This window comes from Pristiophorus japonicus, chromosome 12, assembly GCF_044704955.1.
Source record: "Pristiophorus japonicus isolate sPriJap1 chromosome 12, sPriJap1.hap1, whole genome shotgun sequence".
Lineage (NCBI taxonomy): Eukaryota > Metazoa > Chordata > Chondrichthyes > Pristiophoridae > Pristiophorus > Pristiophorus japonicus.
In genome coordinates, this window is record NC_091988.1 from 123,958,625 (window position 1) to 123,984,079 (window position 25,455).

A 25,455-nucleotide genomic window follows, 5' to 3' on the forward strand; every position below is an offset into this window, starting at 1 on the left:
TGTAACAAATTGTAACTCTGTTACTCTCTGTAACTCACTAACTCTGTAACTCACTAACTCTCTAACTCTCTAACTCTCTGTAACTCACTAACTCTCTGTAACTCTCTGTAACTCTCTGTAAATCACTGTAACTATCTGTAACTCTGTAACTGTGCAACTCTGTGTAACTCACTGTAACTCTGTGTAACTCACTGTAACTCACGAACTCTCTGTAAATCACTGTAACTCTCTGCAACTCTGCAACTCACTGTAACTCACTGTAACTCTCTGTAACTCTCTGTAACTCACTAACTCTCTGTGGCTCTCTGTAACTCTCTGTAACTCTCTGTAACTCACTAATTCTCTGTAACTCACTGAAACTCACTAACTCTCTGTAACTCACTAACTCTCTGCAACTCACTGCAACTCTGCAACTCTGTAACTCTAACTCTCTGGAACTCTCTGGAACTCTCGGCAACTCTCGGCAACTCTCTGTAACTCACTAACTCCCTGTAACTCACTGTAACTCACTGTGGCTCTCTGTGATTCTCTGTAACTCTCTGTTACTCACTGTAACTCTCTGTTATTCACTGTAACTCTCTGTTATTCACTGTAACTCTCTGTTATTCACTGTAACTCACTGTAACTCACTAACTCTCTGTAACTCTCTGTAACTCTCTGTAACTCTCTGTAACTCTCTGTAACTCTCTGTAACTCACTGCAACTCACTGCAACTCACTAACTCTCTAACTCATTAACTCTCTGCAACTAACTGTAACTCTCTGTAGGTCTCTGTAACTCTCTGTAGCTCATTGTAGCTCACTGTAACTCACTAACTCTCTGTAACTCACTGCAACTCACTGTAACTCACTGTAACTCCCTGTAACTCTCTCTAACTCACTGTAACTCTGTAACTCTCTGTAACTGCATTGACAGTCATTTTCCAACATTCCATTGACTCTGGATCAGTTCCTATCGAGTGGAGGGTAGCCAATGTAACCCCACTTTTTAAAAAAGGAGGGAGAGAGAAAGCAGGGAATTATAGACCGGTCAGCCTGACCTCAGTAGTGGGTAAAATGATGGAATCAATTATTAAGGATGTCATAGCAGCGCATTTGGAAAATGGTGACATGATAGGTCCAAGTCAGCATGGATTTGTGAAAGGGAGATCATGCTTGACAAATCTTCTGGAATTTTTTGAGGATGTTTCCAATAAAGTGGACAAAGGAGTACCAGTTGATGTGGTATATGTGGACTTTCAGAAGGCTTTCGACAAGGTCCCACACAGGAGATTAATGTGCAAAGTTAAAGCACATGGGATTGGGGGTAGTGTGCTGACGTGGATTGAAAACTGGTTGTCAGACAGGAAGCAAAGAGTAGGAGTAAATGGGTACTTTTCGGAATGGCAGGCAGTGACTAGTGGGGTACCTCAGGGTTCTGTGCTGGGGCCCCAGTTGTTTACATTGTACATTAATGATTTAGACGAGGGGATTAAATGTAGTATCTCCAAATTTACGGATGACACTAAGTTGGGTGGCAGTGTGAGCTGCGAGGAGGATGCTATGAGGCTGCAGAGTGACTTGGATAGGTTAGGTGAGTGGGCAAATGCGTGGCAGATGAAGTATAATGTGGATAAATGTGAGGTTATCCACTTTGGTGGTAAAAACAGAGAGACAGACTATTATCTGAATGGTGACAGATTAGGAAAAGGGAAGGTGCAACGAGACCTGGGTGTCATGGTACATCAGTCATTGAAGGTTGGCATGCAGGTACAGCAGGCGGTTAAGAAAGCAAATGGCATGTTGGCCTTCATAGCGAGGGGATTTGAATACAAGGGCAGGGAGGTGTTGCTACAGTTGTACAGGGCCTTGGTGAGGCCACACCTGGAGTATTGTGTACAGTTTTGGTCTCCTAACTTGAGGAAGGACATTCTTGCTATTGAGGGAGTGCAGCGAAGATTCACCAGACTGATTCCCGGGATGGTGGGACTGACCTATCAAGAAAGACTGGATCAACTGGGCTTGTATTCACTGGAGTTCAGAAGAGTGAGAGGGGACCTCATAGAAACGTTTAAAATTCTGACGGGTTTGGACAGGTTGGATGCAGGAAGAATGTTCCCAATGTTGGGGAAGTCCAGAACTAGAGGTCACAGTCTAAGGATAAGGGGTAAGCCATTTAGGACCGAGATAAGGAGAAACTTCTTCACCCAGAGAGTGGTGAACCTGTGGAATTCTCTACCACAGAAAGTAGTTGAGGCCAATTCACTAAATATATTCAAAAGGGAGTTAGATGAAGTCCTTACTACTCGGGGGATCAAGGGGTATGGCGTGAAAGTAGGAAGGGGGTACTGAAGTTGCATGTTCAGCCATGAACTCATTGAATGGCGGTGCAGGCTAGAAGGGCTGAATGGCCTGCTTCTGCACCTATTTTCTATGTTTCTATGTTTCTAACTCTCTGTAACTCACTAACTCTCTGCAACTCTCTGTAACTCACTAACTCTCTGTGGCTCTCTGTAACTCACTAACAAATTGTAACTCTGTTACTCTCTGTAACTCACTAACTCCCTGTAACTCACCAACTCTCTGTGGCTCTCTGTAACTCACTGTAACAAATTGTAACTGTTACTCTCTGTAACTCACTAACCCTCTGTAACTCACTGTAACTCACTAACTCTCTGTAAATCACTGTAACTATCTGTAACTCTGTAACTCTCTGTAACTCTGTGCAACTCTCTGCAATTCTCTGCAACTCACTAACTCTAACTCATTAACTCACTGTAAGTCACTGTAACTCACTGTGGCTCTCTGTGGCTCTCTGATTCTCTGTAACTCACTGTAACCCTCTGTAACTCACTAACTCTCTGTAACTCTCTGTAACTCACTAACTCTCTGTAAATCACTGTAACTATCTGTAACTCTGTAACTCTGCAACTCTCTGCAACTCACTGTAAATCACTGTAAATCACTGCAACTCACTGTAACTCTCTGTAACTCACTAACTCCCTGTAAGTCATTGTAACTCTCTGCAACTCACTGTAACTCTCTGCAACTCACTAACTCCCTGTAAGTCACTGTAACTCACTAACTCCCTGTAAGTCATTGTAACTCTCTGCAATTCACTGTAACTCTCTGCAACTCACTAACTCCCTGTAAGTCACTGTAACTCACTGTGGCTCTCTGTGATTCTCTGTAACCCTTTGTAACTCACTAACTCTCTGTAACTCTGTAACTCTGTAACTCTGTAACTCTGTAACTCTCTGTAACTCTCTGTAACTCTCTGTAACTCTCTGTAACTCACTAACTCTCTGTAACTCTCTGTAACTCACTAACTCTCTGTAACTCTCTGTAACTCACTAACTCTCTGTAACTCTCTGTAAATCACTGTAACTCTCTGTAACTCTGCAACTCCCTGTAACTCTCTGTAACTCACTAACTCCCTGTAACTCACTGTAACTCACTGTGGCTCTCTGTGATTCTCTAACTCTAACGCACTGTAACTCTCTGTTACTCACTGTAACTCTCTGTTCACTGTAACTCTCTGTTATTCACTGTAACTCACTAACTCTCTGTAACTCTCTGTAACTCTCTGTAACTCTCTGTAACTCACTAACTCATTAACTCTCTACAACTAACTGTAACTCTCTGTAGGTCTCTGTAACTCTCTGTAGCTCATTGTAGCTCACTGTAACTCACTAACTCTCTGTAACTCACTAACTCTCTGTAACTCACTGTAACTTACTAACTCTCGAAGTCACTGTAGCTCTCTGTGATTCTCTGTAACCCTTTGTAACTCACTAACTCTATGTAACTCTGTAACTCACTAACTCTCTGTAACTCACTGTAACTCACTGTAACTCACTGTAACTCTCTGTAACTCTCTGTAACTCTCTTTAACTCACTAACTCTCTGTAACTCTCTGTAACTCTCTGTAACTCTCTGTAACTCTCTGTAACTCTCTGTAACTCTCTGTAAATCACTGCAACTCTCTGTAACTCTGCAACTCTCTGTAACTCTGCAACTCTCTGTAACTCTGTAACTCTGTAACTCTCTGTAACTCTCGGCAACTCTCTGTAATATGCACATAGATTGGGCGAGCCAAACTGGAAGCAATACGGTGGAGGAGGATTTCCTGGAGTGCATAAGGGATGGTTTTCTAGACCAATATGTCGAGGAACCAACTATGGGGGAGGCCATCTTTGACTGGGTGTTGTGTAATGAGAGAGGATTAATTAGCAATCTTATTGTGCGAGGCCCCTTGGGGAAGAGTGACCATAATATGGTGGAATTCTGCATTAGGATGGAGAATGAAACAGTTAATTCAGAGACCATGGTCCAGACTTAAAGAAGGGTAACTTTGAAGGTATGAGGCGTGAATTGGCTAGGATAGATTGGCGAATGATACTTAAGAGGTTGACTGTGGATGGGCAATGGCAGACATTTAGAGACCGCATGGATGAACTACAACAATTGTACATTCCTGTCTGGCGTAAAAATAAAAAAGGGAAGGTGGCTCAACCGTGGCTATCAAGCGAAATCAGGGATAGTATTAAAGCCAAGGAAGTGGCATACAAATTGGCCAGAAATAGCAGCGAACACGGGGACTGGGAGAAATTTAGAACTCAGCAGAGGAGGACAAAGGGTTTGATTAGGGCAGGGAAAATGGAGTACGAGAAGAAGCTTGCAGGGAACATTAAGGCGGATTGCAAAAGTTTCCATAGATATTTAAAGAGAAAAAGGTTAGTAAAGACAAACGTAGGTCCCCTGCAGTTAGAATCAGGGGAAGTCATAACGGGGAACAAAGAAATGGCAGACCAATTGAACAAGTACTCTGGTTCGGTATTCACTAAGGAGGACACAAACAACCTTCCGGATATAAAAGGGGTCAGAGGGTCTAGTAAGGAGGAGGAACTGAGGGAAATCTTTAGTAGTCGGGAAATTGTGTTGGGGAAATTGATGGGATTGAAGGCCGATAAATCCCCAGGGCCTGATGGACTGCATCCCAGAGTACTTAAGGAGGTGACCTTGGAAATAGCGGATGCATTGACAGTCATTTTCCAACATTCCATTGACTCTGGATCAGTTCCTATCGAGTGGAGGGTAGCCAATGTAACCCCACTTTTTAAAAAAGGAGGGAGAGAGAAAACAGGGAATTATAGACCGGTCAGCCTGACCTCAGTAGTGGGTAAAATGATGGAATCAATTATTAAGGATGTCATAGCAGCGCATTTGGAAAAAGGTGACATGATAGGTCCAAGTCAGCATGGATTTGTGAAAGGGAAATCATGCTTGACAAATCTTCTGGAATTTTTTGAGGATGTTTCCAGTAAAGTGGACAAAGGAGAACCAGTTGATGTGGTATATTTGGACTTTCAGAAGGCTTTCGACAAGGTCCCACACAAGAGATTAATGTGCAAAGTTAAAGCACATGGGATTGGGGGTAGTGTGCTGACGTGGATTGAGAACTGGTTGTCAGACAGGAAGCAAAGAGTAGGAGTAAATGGGTACTTTTCAGAATGGCAGGCAGTGACTAGTGGGGTACCGCAAGGTTCTGTGCTGGGGCCCCAGCTGTTTACACTGTACATTAATGATTTAGACGAGGGGATTAAATGTAGTATCTCCAAATTTGCGGATGACACTAAGTTGGGTGGCAGTGTGAGCTGCGAGGAGGATGCTATGAGGCTGCAGAGCGACTTGGATAGGTTAGGTGAGTGGGCAAATGCATGGCAGATGAAGTATAATGTGGATAAATGTGAGGTTATCCACTTTGGTGGTAAAAACAGAGAGACAGACTATTATCTGAATGGTGACAGATTAGGAAAAGGGGAGGTGCAAAGAGACCTGGGTGTCATGGTACATCAGTCATTGAAGGTTGGCATGCAGGTACAGCAGGCGGTTAAGAAAGCAAATGGCATGTTGGCCTTCATAGCGAGGGGATTTGAGTACAGGGGCAGGGAGGTGTTGCTACAATTGTACAGGGCCTTGGTGAGGCCACACCTGGAGTATTGTGTACAGTTTTGATCTCCTAACCTGAGGAAGGACATTCTTGCTATTGAGGGAGTTCAGCGAAGGTTCACCAGACTGATTCCCGGGATGGCGGGACTGACCTATCAAGAAAGACTGGATCAACTGGGCTTGTATTCACTGGTGTTCAGAAGAATGAGAGGGGACCTCATAGAAACATTTAAAATTCTGACAGGTTTAGACAGGTTAGATGCAGGAAGAATGTTCCCAATGTTGGGGAAGTCCAGAACCAGGGGTCACAGTCTAAGGATAAGGGGTAAGCCATTTAGGACCGAGATGAGGAGAAACTTCTTCACCCAGAGAGTGGTGAACCTGTGGAATTCTCTACCACAGAAATTGGTTGAGGCCAATTCACTAAATATATTCAAAAGGGAGTTAGATGAAGTCTTTACTACTCGGGGGATCAAGGGGTATGGTGTGAAAGCAGGAAGCGGGTACTGAAGTTGCATGTTCAGCCATGAACTCATTGAATGGCGGTGCAGGCTAGAAGGTCTGAATTGCCTACTCCTGCACCTATTTTCTATGTCTATGGGCCCAAGTTTCCACACGCGCCTAGAACGGCGCAGTCCCGACCTGGACGCCCGTTTTTCGCGCCACAAAGTGCGCCTAAAAAAATCCTCGGTATTCTCCATCTACTTGCAGGTCCTCTGGCCCTCGGCGCAGCCAGCACGAGCTGTGGGGGGGGCGGAGCCAGGTCCCTGCGCTGAAAACAGTGCCGGGACCTCTGCACATGCGCGCCGAACTGTGTGGGAGGGGCCCGAAGCACGCAGCCCCTAGCTCTGGCCGAATGGCCTCACTGGGGCTGCGTGAATAAGGCTCCTCCCACGGCCAGCTCCTGCTCTCCCACCCCCCCCCCGGACCAGACCCGACACCCGCTCCCCGCACCCCACCCCCCCCCCTGCCTCCGGACCAGACCCGACACCCGCTCCCCCCCCCTCCCCCCCTGCCTCCGGACCAGACCCGACACCCGCTCCCCCCCCTCCCCCCCTGCCTCCGGACCAGACCCGACACCCGCTCCCCCCCCTCCCCCCCTGCCTCCGGACCAGACCCGACACCCGCTCCCACCCCCTCCCCCCCTGCCTCCGGACCAGACCCGACACTCGCGCCCCCCCCCTCCCCCCCTGCCTCCGGACCAGACCCGACACCCGCTCCCCCCCCCTCCCCCCCTGCCTCCGGACCAGACCCGACACCCGCTCCCCCCCCTCCCCCCTGCCTCCGGACCAGACCCGACACCCGCTCCCCCCCCCTCCCCCCTGCCTCCGGACCAGACCCGACACCCGCTCCCCCCCCCTCCCCCCCTGCCTCCGGACCAGACCCGACATCCGCTCCCCCCCCCTCCCCCCTGCCTCCGGACCAGACCCGACACCCGCTCCCCCCCCTCCCCCCCTGCCTCCGGACCGGACCCGACACCCGCTCCCCCCCCCCTCCCCCCCTGCCTCCGGACCAGACCCGACACCCGCTCCCCCCCTCCCCCCCTGCCTCCGGACCAGACCCGACACCCGCTCCCCCCCTCCCCCCCTGCCTCCGGACCAGACCCGACACCCGCTCCCACCCCCTGCCTCCGGACCAGACCCGACACCCGCTCCCCCCCTCCCCCCCTGCCTCCGGACCAGACCCGACACCCGCTCCCCCCCTCCCCCCCTGCCTCCGGACCAGACCCGACACTCGCGCCCCCCCCCTCCCCCCCTGCCTCCGGACCAGACCCGACACCCGCTCCCCCCCCCTCCCCCCCTGCCTCCGGACCAGACCCGACACCCGCTCCCCCCCCCTCCCCCCCTGCCTCCGGACCAGACCCGACACCCGCTCCCCCCCTCCCCCCCTGCCTCCGGACCAGACCCGACACTCGCGCCCCCCCCCTCCCCCCCTGCCTCCGGACCAGACCCGACACTCGCGCCCCCCCGACTGACCCGACTCGACCCGCGCTCCTGTTCCCGCTCCCCGCCCCCCGACTGGACCCGACCCGACTCGCGCTCCTGTTCCCGCTCCCTGACTGGACCGGACCCGACCCGACCCCCCCTCTCTCTCCCTCTCTCTCTCTCCCCCCGACCCGAACCGAACCGAACCTCCCCGACCCGTTCCAACCCAACGCCACCTACCTGTAAATCTGGTGCTGGGGCCCGTTCAGCCTTCGGTCCCGAAAGGCCTGCCTGAAGCACTTTCACACAGGTAGGAACATGGTTTATTTAATCTTTTCTTTGCTTATAAATGTTTATTCAGGTTGGATTTATTTGTTTAATATTTGTATAAGTATAAATAAGGATTTATTATAGAATTTAATGACTTCCCTTGCCCCCCCCCCACCTCGTTCTGGACGCCTAATTTGTAACCTGCGCCTGATTTTTTAATGTGTAGAACAGGTTTTTTCAGTTCTACAAAAATCTTCACTTGCTCCATTCTACTTTAGTTTGCAGTACGTTTTCACTGTGGAAACTTTCAAATCAGGCGTCAGTGGCCGGACACGCCCCCTTTTGAAGAAAAAATTCTGTTCCAAAGTATAACTTCTGCCTCACTAGAACTGCAGAAAAAAAAATGTGGAGAATTGCGATTTCTAAGATAGTCCGTTCTCCACCAGTTGCTCCTAAAAATCAGGCGCAAATCATGTGGAAACTTGGGCCCTATGTTTCTATGTAACTCACTAACTCCCTGTAAATCACTGTAACAAACTGTAACTCACTGTAACTCACTGTAGCTCTCTGTGGCTCTCTGTGATTCTCTGTAACTCACTGTAACTCACTGTAACCCTCTGTAACTCACTGACTCTCTGTAACTCTGTAACTCTGTAACTCTCTGTAACTCACTAACTCCGTGTAACTCACTGAAACTCACTGTAACTCACTAACTCTCTGTAACTCTCTGCAACTCACTGTAACTCTCTGTAACTCACTAACTCCCTGTAAGTCACTGTAACTCACTGTGGCTCTCTGTGATTCTCTGTAATTCACTGTAACTCTCTGTAACTCACTAACTCTCTGTAACTCTGTAACTCTCTGTAACTCACTAACTCTCTCTAACTCATTGAAACTCACTGTAAATCACTGTAACTCTCTGTAACTCTCTGTAACTCTCTGCAACTCTGTAACTCTCTGTAACTCTCTGCAACTCTCTGTAACTCTCTGTAACTCTCGGCAACTCTCGGCAACTCATGAACTCCCTGTAACTCACTGTAACTCACTGTGGCTCTCTGTTACTCACTGTGGCTCTCTGTTACTCACTGTGGCTCTCTGTTACTCACTGTGGCTCTCTGTTACTCACTAACTCTCTGTAACTCTCTGTAACTCTCTGTAACTCACTGCAACTCACTGCAACTCACTGACTCTCTAACTCATGAACTCTCTGCAACTAACTGTAACTCTCTGTAGGTCTCTGTAACTCACTGTAGCTCACTGTAATTCTTTGTAACATTGTAGCTCACTGTAACTCACTAACTCTCTGTAACTCTTTGTAACTCTCTGCAACTCTGTAACTCTCTGTAACTCTCTGCAACTCTCGGCAACTCACGAACTCCCTGTAACTCACTGTGGCTCTCTGTTACTCACTGTAACTCTCTGTTACTCACTGTAACTCTCTGTTACTCACTAACTCTCTGTAACTCTCTGTAACTCTCTGTAACTCTCTGCAACTCACTGCAACTCACTGCAGCTCACTGCAGCTCACTGCAACTCACTAACTCTCTAACTCATGAACTCTCTGCAACTAACTGTAACTCTCTGTAGGTCTCTGTAACTCTCTAGCTCACTGTAATTCTTTGTAACATTGTAGCTCACTGTAACTCACTAACTCTCTGTAACTCTCTGTAACTTACTAACTCTCTGTAACTCTCTGTAACTCACTAGCTCTCTGTAACTCACTAACTCTCTGTAACTCTCTGTAACTCACTGTAACTCACTAGCTCTCTGACTCACTGAAACTCACTAACTAACTCTCTGTAACTCACTGTAACTTTTAAGTCACTAATTCTCTGCAACTTTCTAACTCTGCAACTTTCTAACTCTGCAACTCTCTAACATTGTAGCTCACTGTAACTCACTAACTCTCTGTAACTCCCTGTAACTCTCTAACTCACTGTAACTCACTAACTCTCTGTAACTCCCTGTAACTCTCTAACTCACTGTAACTCACTAACCCTCTGTAACTCACTGTAACTCACTAACTCACTGTAACTCACTGTAACTCTGTAGCTCTGTAACTCTAATTCTGTAACTGTGCAACTCCGTGCACCTCCGTGCACCTCTCTCTAACTCTCTCTAACTCTCTCTAACTCTCTCTAACTCTCTCTAACTCTGAGTAACTCTGAAACTCTCTGTAACTCACTGTAACTCTCACTGTACACTGAGAGCGATGGACCGTCAGCTCCCTGTACTGTACACTGAGCAATGGACCGATGCCTGTGGTCAGACCTTGGCCCTCATTGCATGCATACAATGTGAGCTGCACTGCGATCAGGCTTCGATTCGGACACAATCCAATATCCAGGCCACTACATCTTTCCAGGTGAATATTAATATGGCTCCATATTATGGCCTGTACTTTTTCTCCCACTGGTGATAGTAGGCTGACTGGTCTATCGTTGCCTGTCTGCTGTTTCTCTTTTTCCAGCGAGGGACAGTGAGTAATCGCAAGTGGCAGCTTGTGCTGAATTTCCTCTTGCCTCAGACACTGAAGCTTGGTATCACTGCCACTGACCTGTGATCAGGTTACTTCACGTAGAGTTGAGATTGAAACTGGCACTGCCTTGGAGTGGATGTGGATTCATTGTTGTCTCATTTTTGCTGAGAAATAGTCTAATGGTATGGGGCGTGCCCCTCTATATATGTTTGGGAGCGAGAGCCAGACGACACAATGCTATCCTGTCTGTTCCATCACACAATACATAAAGGGGCACTGGGGACTTAGGCTTGTGATCGAGGTGAGCTTCCAGTCAGTGAATAAAGACCTCACAGGGTAGATAATCAAATGTTTTATATATCAATATATTTTTGGTGCAATACAATAATATTTTATATAAGATGACAAGACAGTTTTGGATGAGGAAGATTATTCAGCCCATCTAGAGAGACCCTAACACCTCCGCATTGTAGCAGCTGAGTGTTTGTTCAATTATTCCAGGACCCTTGCTTCCACCATTCTATCTGGGAGTGACACCCATTGAGGTATGACTAATTTATAGCTAGCTGCAATATTTAATGAACATGAAGCCATTGTTATTTTTACAGCAGCTCAGTTTTCTTCCATAACTTGTACCGTACAGTCATACATCTCACAAATGTCGCTGTCCAGAAAACTGCCCCCGACTACGATCCAGAAAAGGTAAGAAGCATTGACCAATGAGATGGGACATACCAGTCATAGGACTACTGAGAGGAGCTCTGGTGGTGGGGGCTCTGCTTGGAGGGGCACTGCTGGGAGGGGCACTGGCAGAGGAGCTGCGACTCATTGCGCCACAGTGCGACTCACTGCGATACAGTGCGACACACTGAAACACAGCACGACTCCCTGCGCTACAGTGCGACTCCCTGCGCTACAGCGCGACTCCCTGCGCTACAGCGCGACTCCCTGCGACACAGCGCGACTCCCTGCGACACAGCGCGACTCCCTGCGACACAGCGCGACTCCCTGCGACACAGCGCGACTCACTGCGACACAGCGCGACTCACTGCGACACAGCGCGACTCACTGCGATTCACTGCGACAGCGCAACTCACTGCGACACAGCGCGATTCACTGCGACACAGCGCGACTCACTGCGACACAGCGCTACTCAGTGCGATTCACTGCGACTCACTACGACACAGCGTGATTCAGTATGACACAGCGCGATTCACTGCGACACAGCGCGACTCACTGCAACACAATGATTCACTGTGATACGGTGCGATACTCTGTGTTACAACAATGTGACTCACTGAGATTCTGTGCTTTTCTAGGGCTGCAAGTGGTTGCTACAACAGCTGCGACAGTATATGATGGCAAAACATGGCACTGAGGCTGTAGAAATGCTCTTCAGAGACATGGACAACATCTTCATCAAAAGTTTGCAGAGTGTTCAAACCGTGATTATTAACGACAAGCACTGCTTTGAACTTTATGGATATGACATTCTGATCGACACGAACCTGAAACCGTGAGGACACTGGGTGAACTGGAGCAGATTGTGTGTGTGTGATTCATCGTGAATCTGATTGACTGTGATTGTGTTGTGTGGCTGTGTGTGTATACATGTATTACTATTGTTTGTACATGTGTACAACTATTTACAATCTATATTAACGACTTGGAAGAAGGGACCGAGTGTAACATAGCCAAGTTTGCTGATGATACAAAGATGGGAGGAAAAGCAATGTGTGAGGAGGACACAAAAAATCTGCAAAAGGACATAGACAGGCTAAGTGAGTGGGCAAAAATTTGGCAGATGGAGTATAATGTTGGAAAGTGCAAAGTCATGCACTTTGGTAGAAAAAAAATCAAAGTGCAAGTTATTATTTAAATGGAGAAAGATTGCAAAGTGCTGCAGTACAGCTGGGACCTGGGGGTACTTGTGCATGAAACACAAAAGGATAGTATGCAGGTACAGCAAGTGATCAGGAAGGCCAATGGAATCTCGGCCTTTATTGCAAAGGGGATGGAGTATAAAAGCAGGGAAGTCTTGCTACAGTTAAAAAGGGTATTGGTGAGGCCACACCTGGAATACTGCATGTAGTTTTGGTTTCCATATTTAAGGAAGGATATATTTGCTTTGGAGGCAGTTCAGAGAAGGTTCACTCGGTTGATTCCAGAGATGAGGGAGTTGACTTATGAGGAAAGGTTGAGTAGGTTGGGCCTCTACTCATTGGAATTCAGAAGAATGAGAGGTGATCTTATCGAAACTATTAAAGATTATGAGGGGGCTCGACAAGGTGGATGCAGAGAGGATGTTTCCACTGATGGGGGAGACTAGAACTAGAGGGCATGATCCTAGAATAAGGGGCCGCCCATTTAAAACTGAGATGAGCAGAAATTTCTTCTCTCAGAGGGTTGTAATCTGTGAAATTCGCTGCCTCAGAGAGCTGTGGAAGCTGGGTCATTGAATAAATTTAAGATAGAAATAGAGTTTCTTAAACGATAAGGAGATAAGGAGTTATGGCAGGGGGATAGAAATCTACGCAGGGAGGCAGAGGGAAGTAAAAAGGGGGCAGAAGCAAAAGGCAGGAAGGAGAAAAACTGGAGGGCAGAGAAATCACAGGCAAAAATGAACAAGGGCCACATTACAACATAATTTTAAAAGGACAAGAGTGTTAAAAAAACAAGCCTGAAGTCTCTGACTGAGGAGCATTCGTAATAAGGTGGATGAATTAACTGCACAGATAGCAGTTAATGGATATGATGTAATTGGGATTACGGAGACATGGCTCCAGGGTGACCAAGGCTGGGAACTCAACATCCAGGGGTATTCAATATTCACAAAGGATAGACAGGAAGGAAAAGGAGGTGGGGTAGCGTTACTGGTTAAAGAGGAGATTAACGCAAAAGTAAGGAAGGACATTAGCTTGGATGATGTGGAATCTATATGGGTGGAGCTGCGAAATACCAAAGGGCAGAAAACGTTAGTGGGAGTTGTGTACAGACCACCAAACTGTGGTAGGAAGATTGGGGATAGCATCAAACAGGAAATTAGGATCGCGTGCAATAAGAGTACAGCAGTTATCATGGGCGACTTTATCTACATATAGATTGGTCTAAACAAACTGGTAGCAATATGGTGGAGGAGGATTTCCTGGAGTGTATTAGGGATGGTTTTCTAGACCAATATGTCGAGGAACCAACGAAAGAGCAGGCCATCCTAAACTGGGTCTTGTGTAATGAGGATTAATTAGCAATCTGGTCGTGCGAGGCCCCTTGGGGAAGTGACCATAATATGGTAGAATTTTTCATTAAGATGGAGAGTGACACAGTTAATTCAGAGACTAGCGTCCTGAACTTAAAGAAAGGTAACTTTGACGGTATGAGACGTGAATTGGCAAGGATACTTAAAGGGTTGATGGTGGATAGGCAATGGCAAACATTTAAAGATCACATGGTTGAACTTCAGCAATTGTACATCCCTGTCTGGAGTAAAAATAAAATGGGGAAGATGGCTCAATCATGGCTAACAAGAGAAATTAGGGATAGTGTTAAATCCAAGGAAGGGCATATAAACTGGCCAGAAAAAGCAGCAAACCTGAGGTCTGGGAGAAATTTAGAATCCAGCAGAGGAGGGTAAAGGGTTTAATTAGGAGGGGGAAAATAGAGTATGAGAGTTAGCTTGCAGGGAACATAAAAACTGACTGCAAAAGCTTCTATAGATATGTGAAGAGAAAAAGATTAGGCCTTCCTCAGATTAGGAGACCAAAACAAAACACAATATTCTAAGTGAGGTCTCACCAAGGCCCTGTACAACTGCAGTGAGACCTCCCTGCTCCTATACTCAAATCCCCTAGCAATGAAGGCCAACATACCATTTGCCTTCTTCACCGTCTGCTGTACCTGATGCCAACCTTCAATGACTGATGTAACATGACACCCAGGTCTCGTTGCACCTCCCCTTTTCCTAATCTGCCGCCAATCAGATAATATTCTGCCTTCGTGTTTTTGCCACCAAAGTGGATAACCTCATATTTATCCACATTATACTGCATCTGCCATGCATTTGCCCACTCACCTAACATGTCCAAGTCACCTTGCAGCCTCTTAGCATGCCCCTCACAGCTCACACCACCACCCAGTTTAATGTCATCTGCACACTTGGAGATATTACACTCAATTCCTTCATCCAAATCATTGATGTATATTGTAAAGAGCTGGGGTCCCAGCACTGAGTCCTGCGGCACTCCACTAGTCACTGCCTGCCATTCTGAAAAGGACCCGTTTATCCCGACTCTCTGCTTCCTGTCTGCCAACCAGTTCTCTAACCACGTCAATACATTATCCCCAATACCATGTGCTTTGATTTTGCACACAATCTCTTGTGTGGGACCTTGTCAAAAGCTTTTTGAAAGTCCAAATACATCACATCCACTGGTTCGCCCTTGTTCACTCTACTAGTTACATCCTCAAAAAATTCCAGAAGATTTGTCAAGCATGATTTCCCCTTCATAAATCCATGTTGACTTGGACCGATCCTGTCACTGCTTTCCAAATGCGCTGCTATTTCATCCTTAATAATTGATTCCAACATTTTCCCCACTACTGATGTCAGGCTAACCGGTCTATAATTACCTGCTTTCTCTCTCCCTCCCTTTTTAAAAAGTGGTGTTACATTAGCTACCCTCCAGTCCATAGGAACTGATCCAGAGTCGATAGAATGTTGGAAAATGATCACCAATGCATCCACTATTTCTAGGGCCACTTCCTTAAGTACTCTGGGATGCAGACTATCAGGCCCCGGGGATTTATCGGCCTTCTATCCCATCAATTTCCCTAACACAATTTCCCGCCTAATAAGGATTTTCTTCAGTTCCTCCTTCTCACTAGACCCTCGGTTCCCTAGTACATCCGGAAGATTATTTGTGTCTTCCTTCATGAAGACAGAACCATAGTATTTGTTCAGTTGATCTGCCATTTCTTTGTTCCCCATTATAAATTCACCTGAATCCAACTGCAAGGGACCTACGTTTGTCTTCACTAATCCTTTTCTCTTCACATATCTATAGAAGCTTTTGCAGTCAGTTTTTATGTTCCCGGCAAGCTTCCTCTCGTACTCTATTTTCCCCCTCTTAATTAAACCCTTTGTCCTCCTCTGCTGAATTCTAAATTTCTCCCAATCCTCAGGTTTGTTGCTTTTTCTGGCCAATTTATATGCCTCTTCCTTGGATTTAACACTACCCGGAATTTCCCTTGTTAGCCACGGTTTAGCCACCTTTCCCGTTTTATTTTTACTCCAGTCAGGGATGTACAATTGCTGAAGTTCATCCATGTGATCTTTAAATGTTGCCTACTCCTGCTCCTATTTCTTATGTTCTTATGTATATGTTCTGTGGCTGCGTGTGAATATATGTATATGTTCTGTGGCTATGTGTACATGTATGTGCTGTGTGGCTTTGTGTGTACATGTAGGTGCTGTGTGGCTCTGTTGTATGACTGTACATGTATGCGTTGTGTGCACATGTATGCGTTATGTGTACATGTCTGTTTGGGTGTATGTACATGTGTTGTGTTGCTCTGTATAGGTATGTATTGTGTGACTGTACATGCATGCGTTGTGTGTACGTGTTGTGCGGCTATGTGCGTACATGTATGTGTTGTATGACTGTGTACATGTATGAATTGTATGACTGTACATGCATGTGTTGTGTGACTGTGCACATGTATGTGTGGCTCTGTCTGTGAACAGGTATGTGTGGCGTGACTGTGTATATGTGTGTTGTGACTGTGTGTACATGTATATGTTGTATGATTCTGTATGTGTTGTACTGGGTACTGTTACTCTGGTGTTTCCTTCCCTTGCTTTTCTCTGCTGTATCAATGCCTTGCCCTCTGTTGCACTGGGCAGCTCTTGCATCCGCTCCATCCTGTCGGGTGTGGTCTCGGGGTCAGGTTCACTTCTGACCTGAGCAGTTCGAATCGCTCCCACTCCCCGGCTTCTAGACTTTGGATTTATTTGGGGATGTGATAAAGTGCAGCAGACAACTGGTTTTGGTGCAAGAAACTTGATTTTATTCAGGAAAGAAAAGTACAATGTCAAAACTTGCAATCACTAGAATAAGGAACACTCTATCACACATACAAAAGGGGTTACAGAGAATAATTACCTTCCCCCTCCCAATGCCTAAATCTGACTAAGTTAAACTCTGGGGCAACAGGGATAGTGCTCACCAATCCTCTTATTGACAGTTAGCAGAGGTTCGCGGTTTCGGGTTCGCTGGACTCTAGGTTCTGCTTGCCGTACCCCGAACATCGTGGAAGACTTCTTGCTGCGTAGTCTTCAGTTGGGTGGTGTCTGCTGATGCGGTAGGGCACATATTGGATTTATGGCGTGAGTACCCACTTTCTTCTGGTAGGAGTAGGGCTTTGGGTTACTTTCGGTAATGTTTCACCCGTTGTAAGCCAGGAATAGTTTGTAGAGCGGAAAACTTTTGAATTTTCAGTTTCTTCTCGGGTAGTTTCTTTCTTAGGATTTGTCGATCGCGGTGGTTCGATGTTACCACGTTGGCTGTGGTCAGTTGCTGCTGTGATGGCGATGTCCGAAGTCGCTGGGAACTGCTTTTCTCTGCCTTTTTGATGATGTTCTTCCTCCTTCGGTAGCAGAGCAGTGAAGCCCAGGAGTGCCGTCAAGGCTGAAGACGCGGATGGAGCGCTGGTCGCTCAAAAGCTGATAGTGTAGTGAAGGCTCTAGTTGCTCAGAAGGCTTATTAACCCGTAAACCAGGGCCTCAGTTATACTTTGAGAGCCTTTCTAATCTGCGAGCCAAATCAAACCCGATTCTTTGTCTTAGTTTTGGCGGACTTGATAATTCTTTGTTAAATTTTGGCGGCTCGTTAACGATAACTTGTTCAGGATGTGCCGATCTGTTGGATTCGAGTTGCGATTGTAAAAATTAGTTTTAGTGTTTACGTTGTCTGCCTAGGCCTGGGTTTTCCATGCAGGCCGGAAAAATGATTAACATTATGCATGTGCTGGATGGGTTTCATGCTTAGAGCTATAGCTGGCTATCTTTGGGTCAATTGTTGCTATGTTAACGTCTCCTGGGGACATTACACAGTTCCCCAGACAATTTGTTTAGTTCTAATATCCCAGACTGCTCAAATATCCAAAAACTGGCTTTTTCAGAGGCTAGTTGTCCCCTGGTTTTTCAGCCCTTTTCCCCTGCAGACTCATGGATCTTTTAAAATCCCAAAGTTAATTTTAAACAAGTCCAAAATGATCCTTCCTTAGGGTTTCTTCACACAGAGGGGGAATCTTTGAATTTTGAGAAAACTTTGAGTTTTACAATCCCACCCTAACTATTTCCTTAGGTGGCTTTTGGAAGTGAATGCCTCTCCTTCGCTGATAGCTAGCAGCCAAGAAGATTACGAGCTGAAGTGTCGCTTGCTAGAGGACACGATGCATGTTGTAGACATGGAAGGAAGGTGAGTAAAGAAAGACCTTGCCTTCATATCGTGTCTCCTCGGGCTGTTCGGAAATGCTTCACAGCCAGTGAATCACTCTTTTAAAGTTGTTTTGTAAGCAAATGCAGCAGGCAACTTGTGCACAGCAAGCTCTCACAAACAGCGATAAGATGAAGGAGCACTGTGGAGGGAGGAATGTTCGGCAGGACACGAGGAGAACTTCCTGCTCTGCGGTTCTTAAGAGTCCAGACTTGCTGGCAGACGGGGCCTTGATTTAATGTCTTGGTATAAAGACAGCACTTCCAACACAGCTCAGTACTGCAAGGGAGTGTCAGAAGCTATTCCAGCAATCCTGTAATAGAACAGGAAGTAACACAACTATTACAGCAATCCCGTGCTGTGTAATAGAACAGGAAGTAACACTAGTTGTTGAGAAATGGTGGGGAAGTGTTGTCAGTCAGAGGCACTGTGCACAGACCTTCATAGTACTCTCGGTTATCACATAAGCACGAGTGTAAGCTGATACCGTCCTAAAGATAATGGATTGGTACATAGTACGTGAGATTATCGAGGGGACTGAGCTGAATAGAACAGTGCCATGAAAATACCTCCAGCACATTCAGCTTCCTAAGTAGGAATAGGGGATTGAGCCTCCCAAACATGGGTCCTTATCACTAAACCGCTCTGGCTTGAGGGACCAGGTCTGACCCCTGCCCTTCTATCATAATGGAAATGGAACCCTGAGACTCCCTACCAAGCACTCTGCACAGCCTTTGTCAATCCCCCAAACACATAGAGTTTGGCATAAGAAAGGCAGCAGCTTGACCAATGCCACACATTCCACCTCGCCCATGATGACCAATATTCTCGCCTCCAGATGGATCCTATCTCCAAGACCCAGCAGTGCTGCATAGACTCCAGTGTGCACCGAATGTCCACCCCTCAATGCTACAGACACATCTCCCCATGACAAAAGGCAGCACAAAGTCTGCGGTGAGGAACTGGACCATCAGCTACCAGAGTTATGGTGAGACCGAGTAGACCGAGTTCTCCTCTGTTGGTGGTTTTGCAGTGGAATGGGATGAAATCCCCCCAAATTGACTTTACAGGCTCTCGGGGAGCATTCCTCTACAAATGTGGCGGAAACCACCAATTTGGGGACTTAGTAGGCTGTGTAATGCCTAAAATATTCCGCTGCTTCACCCAATTTATAGGCCACAGCCATTGACTTTCAAGTGAAGCCAATTGGTTGAGTGCTTGTTGGCTAATTCTCAGTTAGGAATGGTGCAGAGAGAGGAGGCAGATGAAAAATAACATGCAATAAAGACCCCATGTAACAGAATGGAGGTGTGGAACATATCACCCAAGATGTTCCTTATGAAGGAGAATCTTTGTCCTTTGTTAGCGTACCATGTTCTTTCCAAGACAGACTATGTTTTACAGACTATCCGGGAAGGAGAAGCAGATCGGAGGATTTGATTTGATGTGGAATGATGGTCCTGTTTATAGTGACGATGGAAACTTCGAAGGAGGCATCAGCCTCATTGCTAACACTCACTTGGGTAATAACAACAGCAGTCTCAATTCTGCTCACCGTTCTTGTTTTATTTTATAGTTGCAGAAGGTTAATAAATAGCTTTCCTTTCTGTTATTGAAGCTGGGTGTAATACTGTACTGATGCACATACAGGCCAACCCAACCTTGAGGGGTCCTGGTGGGAGGGTGGCAAAGGAATTTGAAATGTACTCACATACAGGTCATACACCAGAGCCCCAACATCAATGGGGCTTTCACCTTCGGGTGTGGCCCATGGGCAGGTGAATACAGTAATCGAGCTCCACGGAGCACCCTCCGACACAGCATGGGTACAGAAACACACTGCACCAGGAGAGTTTCAGCCACAAACTCCTGCCCCAGGAATACGGGCCATCTTGCAGGGGGTTTCATTGGGTTGGGAGGGTGATATTAGCCTAGATTTCCGACCAACTTGTAAACTGCAGACTGCTGCTAGGTCCGGGGATTCTCACTTCCAGGAAGCGTTTTGTAATTTTTCAGTTGCCTCAGCATGATCGAGAAACGAGAAGTAACACAGCATTGAGAGGTCAGGGCATTTATTACTGTAATAAATACAGTACTACCAGTATTCACATGTCAGATGAGTCAATACTGTAATGGATAGTACAGTATTGACTGCATTTATTGGTCAGGTTGGTTAATACTGTAATAAGTAAAGAAATCATCACCATAGGCAGTCCCTAGGAATCGAGGAAGACTTGCTTCCACTGTTAGAATGAGTCCTTAGGTGGCTGTACAGTCCAATATGAGAGCCACAGTCTCTGTCACAGGTGGGACAAATAGCCTGCGCTTGGTTTCTGCATGCTCTCAGCGTTGAGACTCGAGGTGCTCAGTGCCCTCCCAGATGCACTTCCTCCACTTAGGGTGGTCTTTGGCCAGGGACTCCCAGGTGTCAGTGGGGATGTCGCACTTTATCAGGGAGGCTTTGAGGGTATCCTTGTAACGTTTCCTCTGTCTACTTTGCTCATTTGCCATGAAGGAGTTCTGAGTAGAGCGTTTGCTTTGGGAGTCTCGTGTCTGGCCTGCGGACAATGTGGCCCGCCCAGCAGAGCTGATCGAGTGTGATCAGTGTTTCAATGCTGGGGATGTTGGCCTGGACGAGAACACTAATGTTGGTGCGTCTGTCCTCCCAGGGGATTTGTAGGACTTTGCGGAGACATCGTTGGTGGTATTTCTCCAGCAACTTGAGATGTCTACTGTACATGGTCCATGTCTCTGAGCCATACAGGAGGGCAGGTATTACTACAGCCCTGTAGACCATGAGCTAAGTGGCAGATTTGAGGGCCTGGTCTTTTCCTCAGGCGGCCAAAGGCTGCGCTGGCGCACTGGAGGCGGCGTTGAATCTCCTCATCAATATCTGCTCTTGTTGATTCTGATACCTCCGGAGGTCTGGGAAATGGTCCACGTTGTCCAGATCTTGATGACTGGGGGGGCAGTGCTGTGCAGCGAGGACAGGCTGGTGGAGGACCGTTGTCTTATGGATGCATTACAGACCCAATCCACGTCCGGACCGGGGTCAAGCAGGGCTGCATCATCGCCCCAACCCTCTTCTCAATCTTCCTCGCTGCCATGCTCCACGTCACAGTCAACAAGCACCCTGCTGGAGTGGAACTAAACTACAGAACCAGTGGGAACCTGTTCAACCTTCGCCGTCTCCAGGCCAGGTCCAAGACCACCCCAACCTCTGTTGTCGAGCCACAGTACGCGGACGACGCCTACATCTGCGCACATTCTGAGGCTGAACTCCAAGATATAGTCGATGTATTTACTGAGGCATACAAAAGCATGGGTCTTACGCTAAGTAAAGAAAGACTTCCATTGATATAACACCTTTCACAACCACCAGACGTCCCAAAGCGCTTTACAGCCAATAAACTACTTTTGGAGTGCAGTCACTATTGTAATGTGGGAAACGCGGCAGCCAGTTTGCGCACAGCAAGCTCCCACAAACAGCAATGTGATAATGACCCGATAATCTGTTTTAGTGATGTTAATTGAGGGATAAATATTGGCCAGGACAAGTAGTACAATGTTAATAACATTGAGGGTTAAGGTTTTCTATTGTAATAATATATAGTACAGTATTAACAGAATTGAGAAACCAGAGGGTTAATTACTAAAATAAATAGTACAGCATAAACAGTATTCAGGTGCTCCACCCGTGCACCAGGGAGACAACACACCATCCATCTATCTGGGTCTGGTGTGCACCGAATTCCACCTGTAAACTGAATCATCAAATCCCCTAATACCACAACTGGTCTGTCCTCTTTCTCTTTCTCTTTCCCCCTCCTTCCCCGACAGGCTGCTGCATTGCCCCAGTGCATGGCTCACCCTTGCCTAAGGCTGCTGCATTGCCCCAGTGCATGGCTCACCCTTGCCTAAGGCTGCTGCATTGCCCCAGTGCATGGATCGCCCTTGCCTAATGCTGCTGCATTGCCCCAGTGCATCCTCAATGTCACAGCCTCTTTTGAGTCTCCACGTCCTCTCTCTCCAGAGGAGAGACCTTGTTGGAGAGCCCCAAGGATGACAGTTCCTGCCCCACTCCCCGGTCATGATTCCTCCCCCCTCTCTAACAGAGACGCACCCTCCTCTAGATAACGGGGTCTCCTCCTAATCCTACCACCAGTGTGGCCTTCTCTAATACAATCCCTATAAAACCTTCTCCCTCCCAGATATTTCGATACGAGGCGAGTCACTCTGGGCCGACCACTCCAGCCCTGAGAGCATCGAGCAGTTTGCGGCAGTTGCAGATCAAACCCTCCAGACCCGGGCCTGGAACCCAAACATCTTACAATTTCCACAATGCATAAAGTATTCCATCCTCATGCAACTTTAAAGTGTGCAGCTTGTTGTTAAGTTTGAACACTGCTTCTCTAACACACCGAGTCATGAGACAGTCGTGCGTTATTTACCGACTCTCAGTCCGAACTTCCTGGGTTTGTTCAATTAGGTTGAATGAAGTCTTCCATTAAAATAACTTTCCTGTTCTCGCACAGCCTTCATTGAGCAAAGTGTTTTCATACTGACCTCCTAGTCTACAGCAATCCCCAAGTGTTAGCTTGGTTTATTTTGATGTCTAACCAGAGTCAGTTATTTGTGACTTTATTTCCCACAGGATCAACTACTTTTACCTCTCAACTCAGCAATCCATGCCTCCCAGTTGAAATCTATAATTCAATGCGTGAAGAATTCAAAGTTAATACAACCATCCACTCTGCAAACTGTCATCTTTGGGCAGGAAAATAATTGGTCCATCTTACCTACCCTTCCAAACAAGTTACAACTAAATATCCCCAGATTCCATTTCCAATCCTTCTTAAAACCCTGACATGTGTTTGTGGTCCAGCATCCCATAGTCTGTCACACTCTCACTGTCTCTGAGCTGTCCTTCTCCTTTCTCCTGAAGGCTGTGACACTTGCTGGATCACTGGGCATCCGGCTCGTTTTTCATCCACACAGTGACTATTGCCAGGCTGTTTTGACTGTGGATGGCTAGTCTAGGACCATTCTGTCCTCACTCCACATCCACTTAGATACAAGGATCACTGGGTAGTGATCAGGTCTGCGATTACCCTTGGGCACTGCTGTCAATTGCCGCAGTCCTACATAAGAAATGAGCAGGAAGACACAGACAGACTGATGAAATGGCATATGAAATTTAACGCAGAAAAATGTGAAGTGCTGCATTTTGGTAGAATGAGGAGAGGCAATATAAACTGATGGGTACAATCCTAAAGTGGGTGCATGAACAGAGAGACCTGGGGGTATGTGTGCACAAATCGTTGAAGGTGGCAGGGCAGGTTGAGAAAGCGATTAAAAAGGCTTATGGGATCCTGGGCTCAAGAGACATAGAGTACAAAAGTGTGGAAATTATGAACCTGTATAAAACACTGGTTCAGCCCCAACTGGAGCACTGTGTCCAATTCTGGGCACCACACTTTAGGAAGGATGAGGAAGCCTTAGAGAGGGGGCAGAACAGATTTACAAGAATGGTTCCAGGGATGAGGGACTTCAGTTACATGGATAGACGTGGGAAGCTGGGATTGTTCTCCTTGGAGCATAGAAGGTTGAGAGGAGATTTGATCGAGGTGTTCAAAATCACGAGGGGTCTGGACAGAGTAGATAGAGAGAAACTGTTCGCATTGGTGGAAGGGTCAAGAACCAGTGGACACAGATTTAAGGTGATTGGCAAAGAAACAAAGGTGATGTAAAAAGAAAACTTTTTTACGCAGCGAGTGGTTAGGATCTGGAATGCACGGCCTGACAGGGTGGTGGAGGCAGACTCAATCGTGGCTTTCAAAAGGGAGTTGGATAACTGCCTGAAGGTAAACCATTTGCAGGGCTCCGGGGAAAGGGCGGGAGAGGGGGACTGGCTGAGAGCCGGCACGGGCTCGATGAATGGCCTTCCGTGTGTAGGCATTCTCTGATTATAAATAGGAGCAGGAGTACGCTGTGGCCCATCGAGCTGCTCCAACAGCTATGCTGGCTCAGAAGGATAGAGTAGGAATTGAAGCTCAGTCACATGATGCCTTCAACAATTGAACGTTCCGGGAACTCTCCTCCTTTATGTTCATCTATAGTGACAGCTTCCCCCTCACTGACCCCTCCTGTCCATCCTCAATAACTCTCCTTTGTTGATGGTTCCAGGCCAGCCCATTTCTCATCTGGTTGTGTTTTATTTCCAGGCTGCATCAACGACAGGAAGAAGCAATTGTGGCATCTCTTTAAACCTTTGATTACACCGAAGAAGTAGCAGCGAGGAGCAGCGCTGTGGGAACTGATGAAGAATGTGTACACTGTTGTGCCCCCTGTCCCTTACAGGGCTCGTAGCCTGTACCTCAACTGTAATACAGGGCAGGGCAACCTGTCTACAACTGTATATGTGTCTGTGTATCAGTCTGTGCCCTGCCTTGTAACACCCTGCAGGAATATATCTAACATCTGGAGCGCAAGGTGCTGTATCTATTTTCTGCAACATACAGACTGCAATTTGACTGCAGTGACCCCAGGTTCTTGCTGCTCAAGGCCAAGTGTTGGCAGCTTGGGAGCACTCAGCACGGGCTGTCCCAGCTTTTATCAATGGGTGACGAGTTAACCCAAGATCTATTTTAGAAAAACACAAATCTTGGAGAAAAGTAAACTGCCTGCGGAGATTGAAGTGGAGGATTCAGTGGCAGTGTGTAGCTGGGAAACCAAGGTTCCCCTAGGAATGGGGTGCACTCCGTTTGTAGAGAAAAAGCAGCAGCTTGTGCAGAACCTTCAGTCTGTACCTACTGGACGACACACCTTGCACAAGATACCTTTTATGAAACACCTTGGGGTTGCCCGGTTCTCCATTCCCTCACCTGGTGATCACAGGACAGTAACGCTCAGAATGGAGTGAGTGGTCTTACCGCCCGGTGAACACCAGCGATTGGGCTGGTTCTATTTTTAAAAGGGTCTCCCACCAAAGCGACGTCTGTTTGGATGGGCACTTGAAGTGCCGTGGCCTGCAGGGTTATGGATCTAGAGCTGGAAAGTGGGATTAGGCTGGATAGCCTCTTGTCGGCCGGCGCGAACACGATGCGCTGAAATGGCCTCCTTCCGTGCTGTAAGTTTCTATGATTCAGGGGATTAGGTCCCTTTTAATATGGGGATGGAGTCCTGCGTCGTGAATAGGACTGTGCTTCCCACTTTTAGCTGGGAATTGTTCAGAGCCACGCAGTGCCTGCTCCGACCAGCTCCACAAGTGATGGAAAAGAAGAGGCCCGCCGAAGGTAAATGTTGAATTATTTTGTTGGGCCCCACAGAAACAGGAGTAAACCGCCAAGGCCTCCAAA

General features: G+C 47.1%; 1 protein-coding gene across 1 annotated transcript in view; it reads left to right on the top strand.

Moving 5' to 3' along the window:
* Window positions 1–24,582, top strand: part of ttll9 (tubulin tyrosine ligase-like family, member 9) — a 76,061-nt gene extending 51,479 nt beyond the window's left edge. The window contains exons 9-13 of the mRNA XM_070894854.1: window positions 11,248–11,306; window positions 11,924–12,120; window positions 17,966–18,079; window positions 19,502–19,620; window positions 24,322–24,582. Of these exons, the coding sequence (XP_070750955.1) occupies window positions 11,248–11,306; window positions 11,924–12,120; window positions 17,966–18,079; window positions 19,502–19,620; window positions 24,322–24,389 (557 nt within the window). The 3' untranslated portion in view covers window positions 24,390–24,582. The remainder of the gene's footprint in view (window positions 1–11,247; window positions 11,307–11,923; window positions 12,121–17,965; window positions 18,080–19,501; window positions 19,621–24,321) is intronic.
* Window positions 24,583–25,455: the final 873 nt, after the last annotated feature.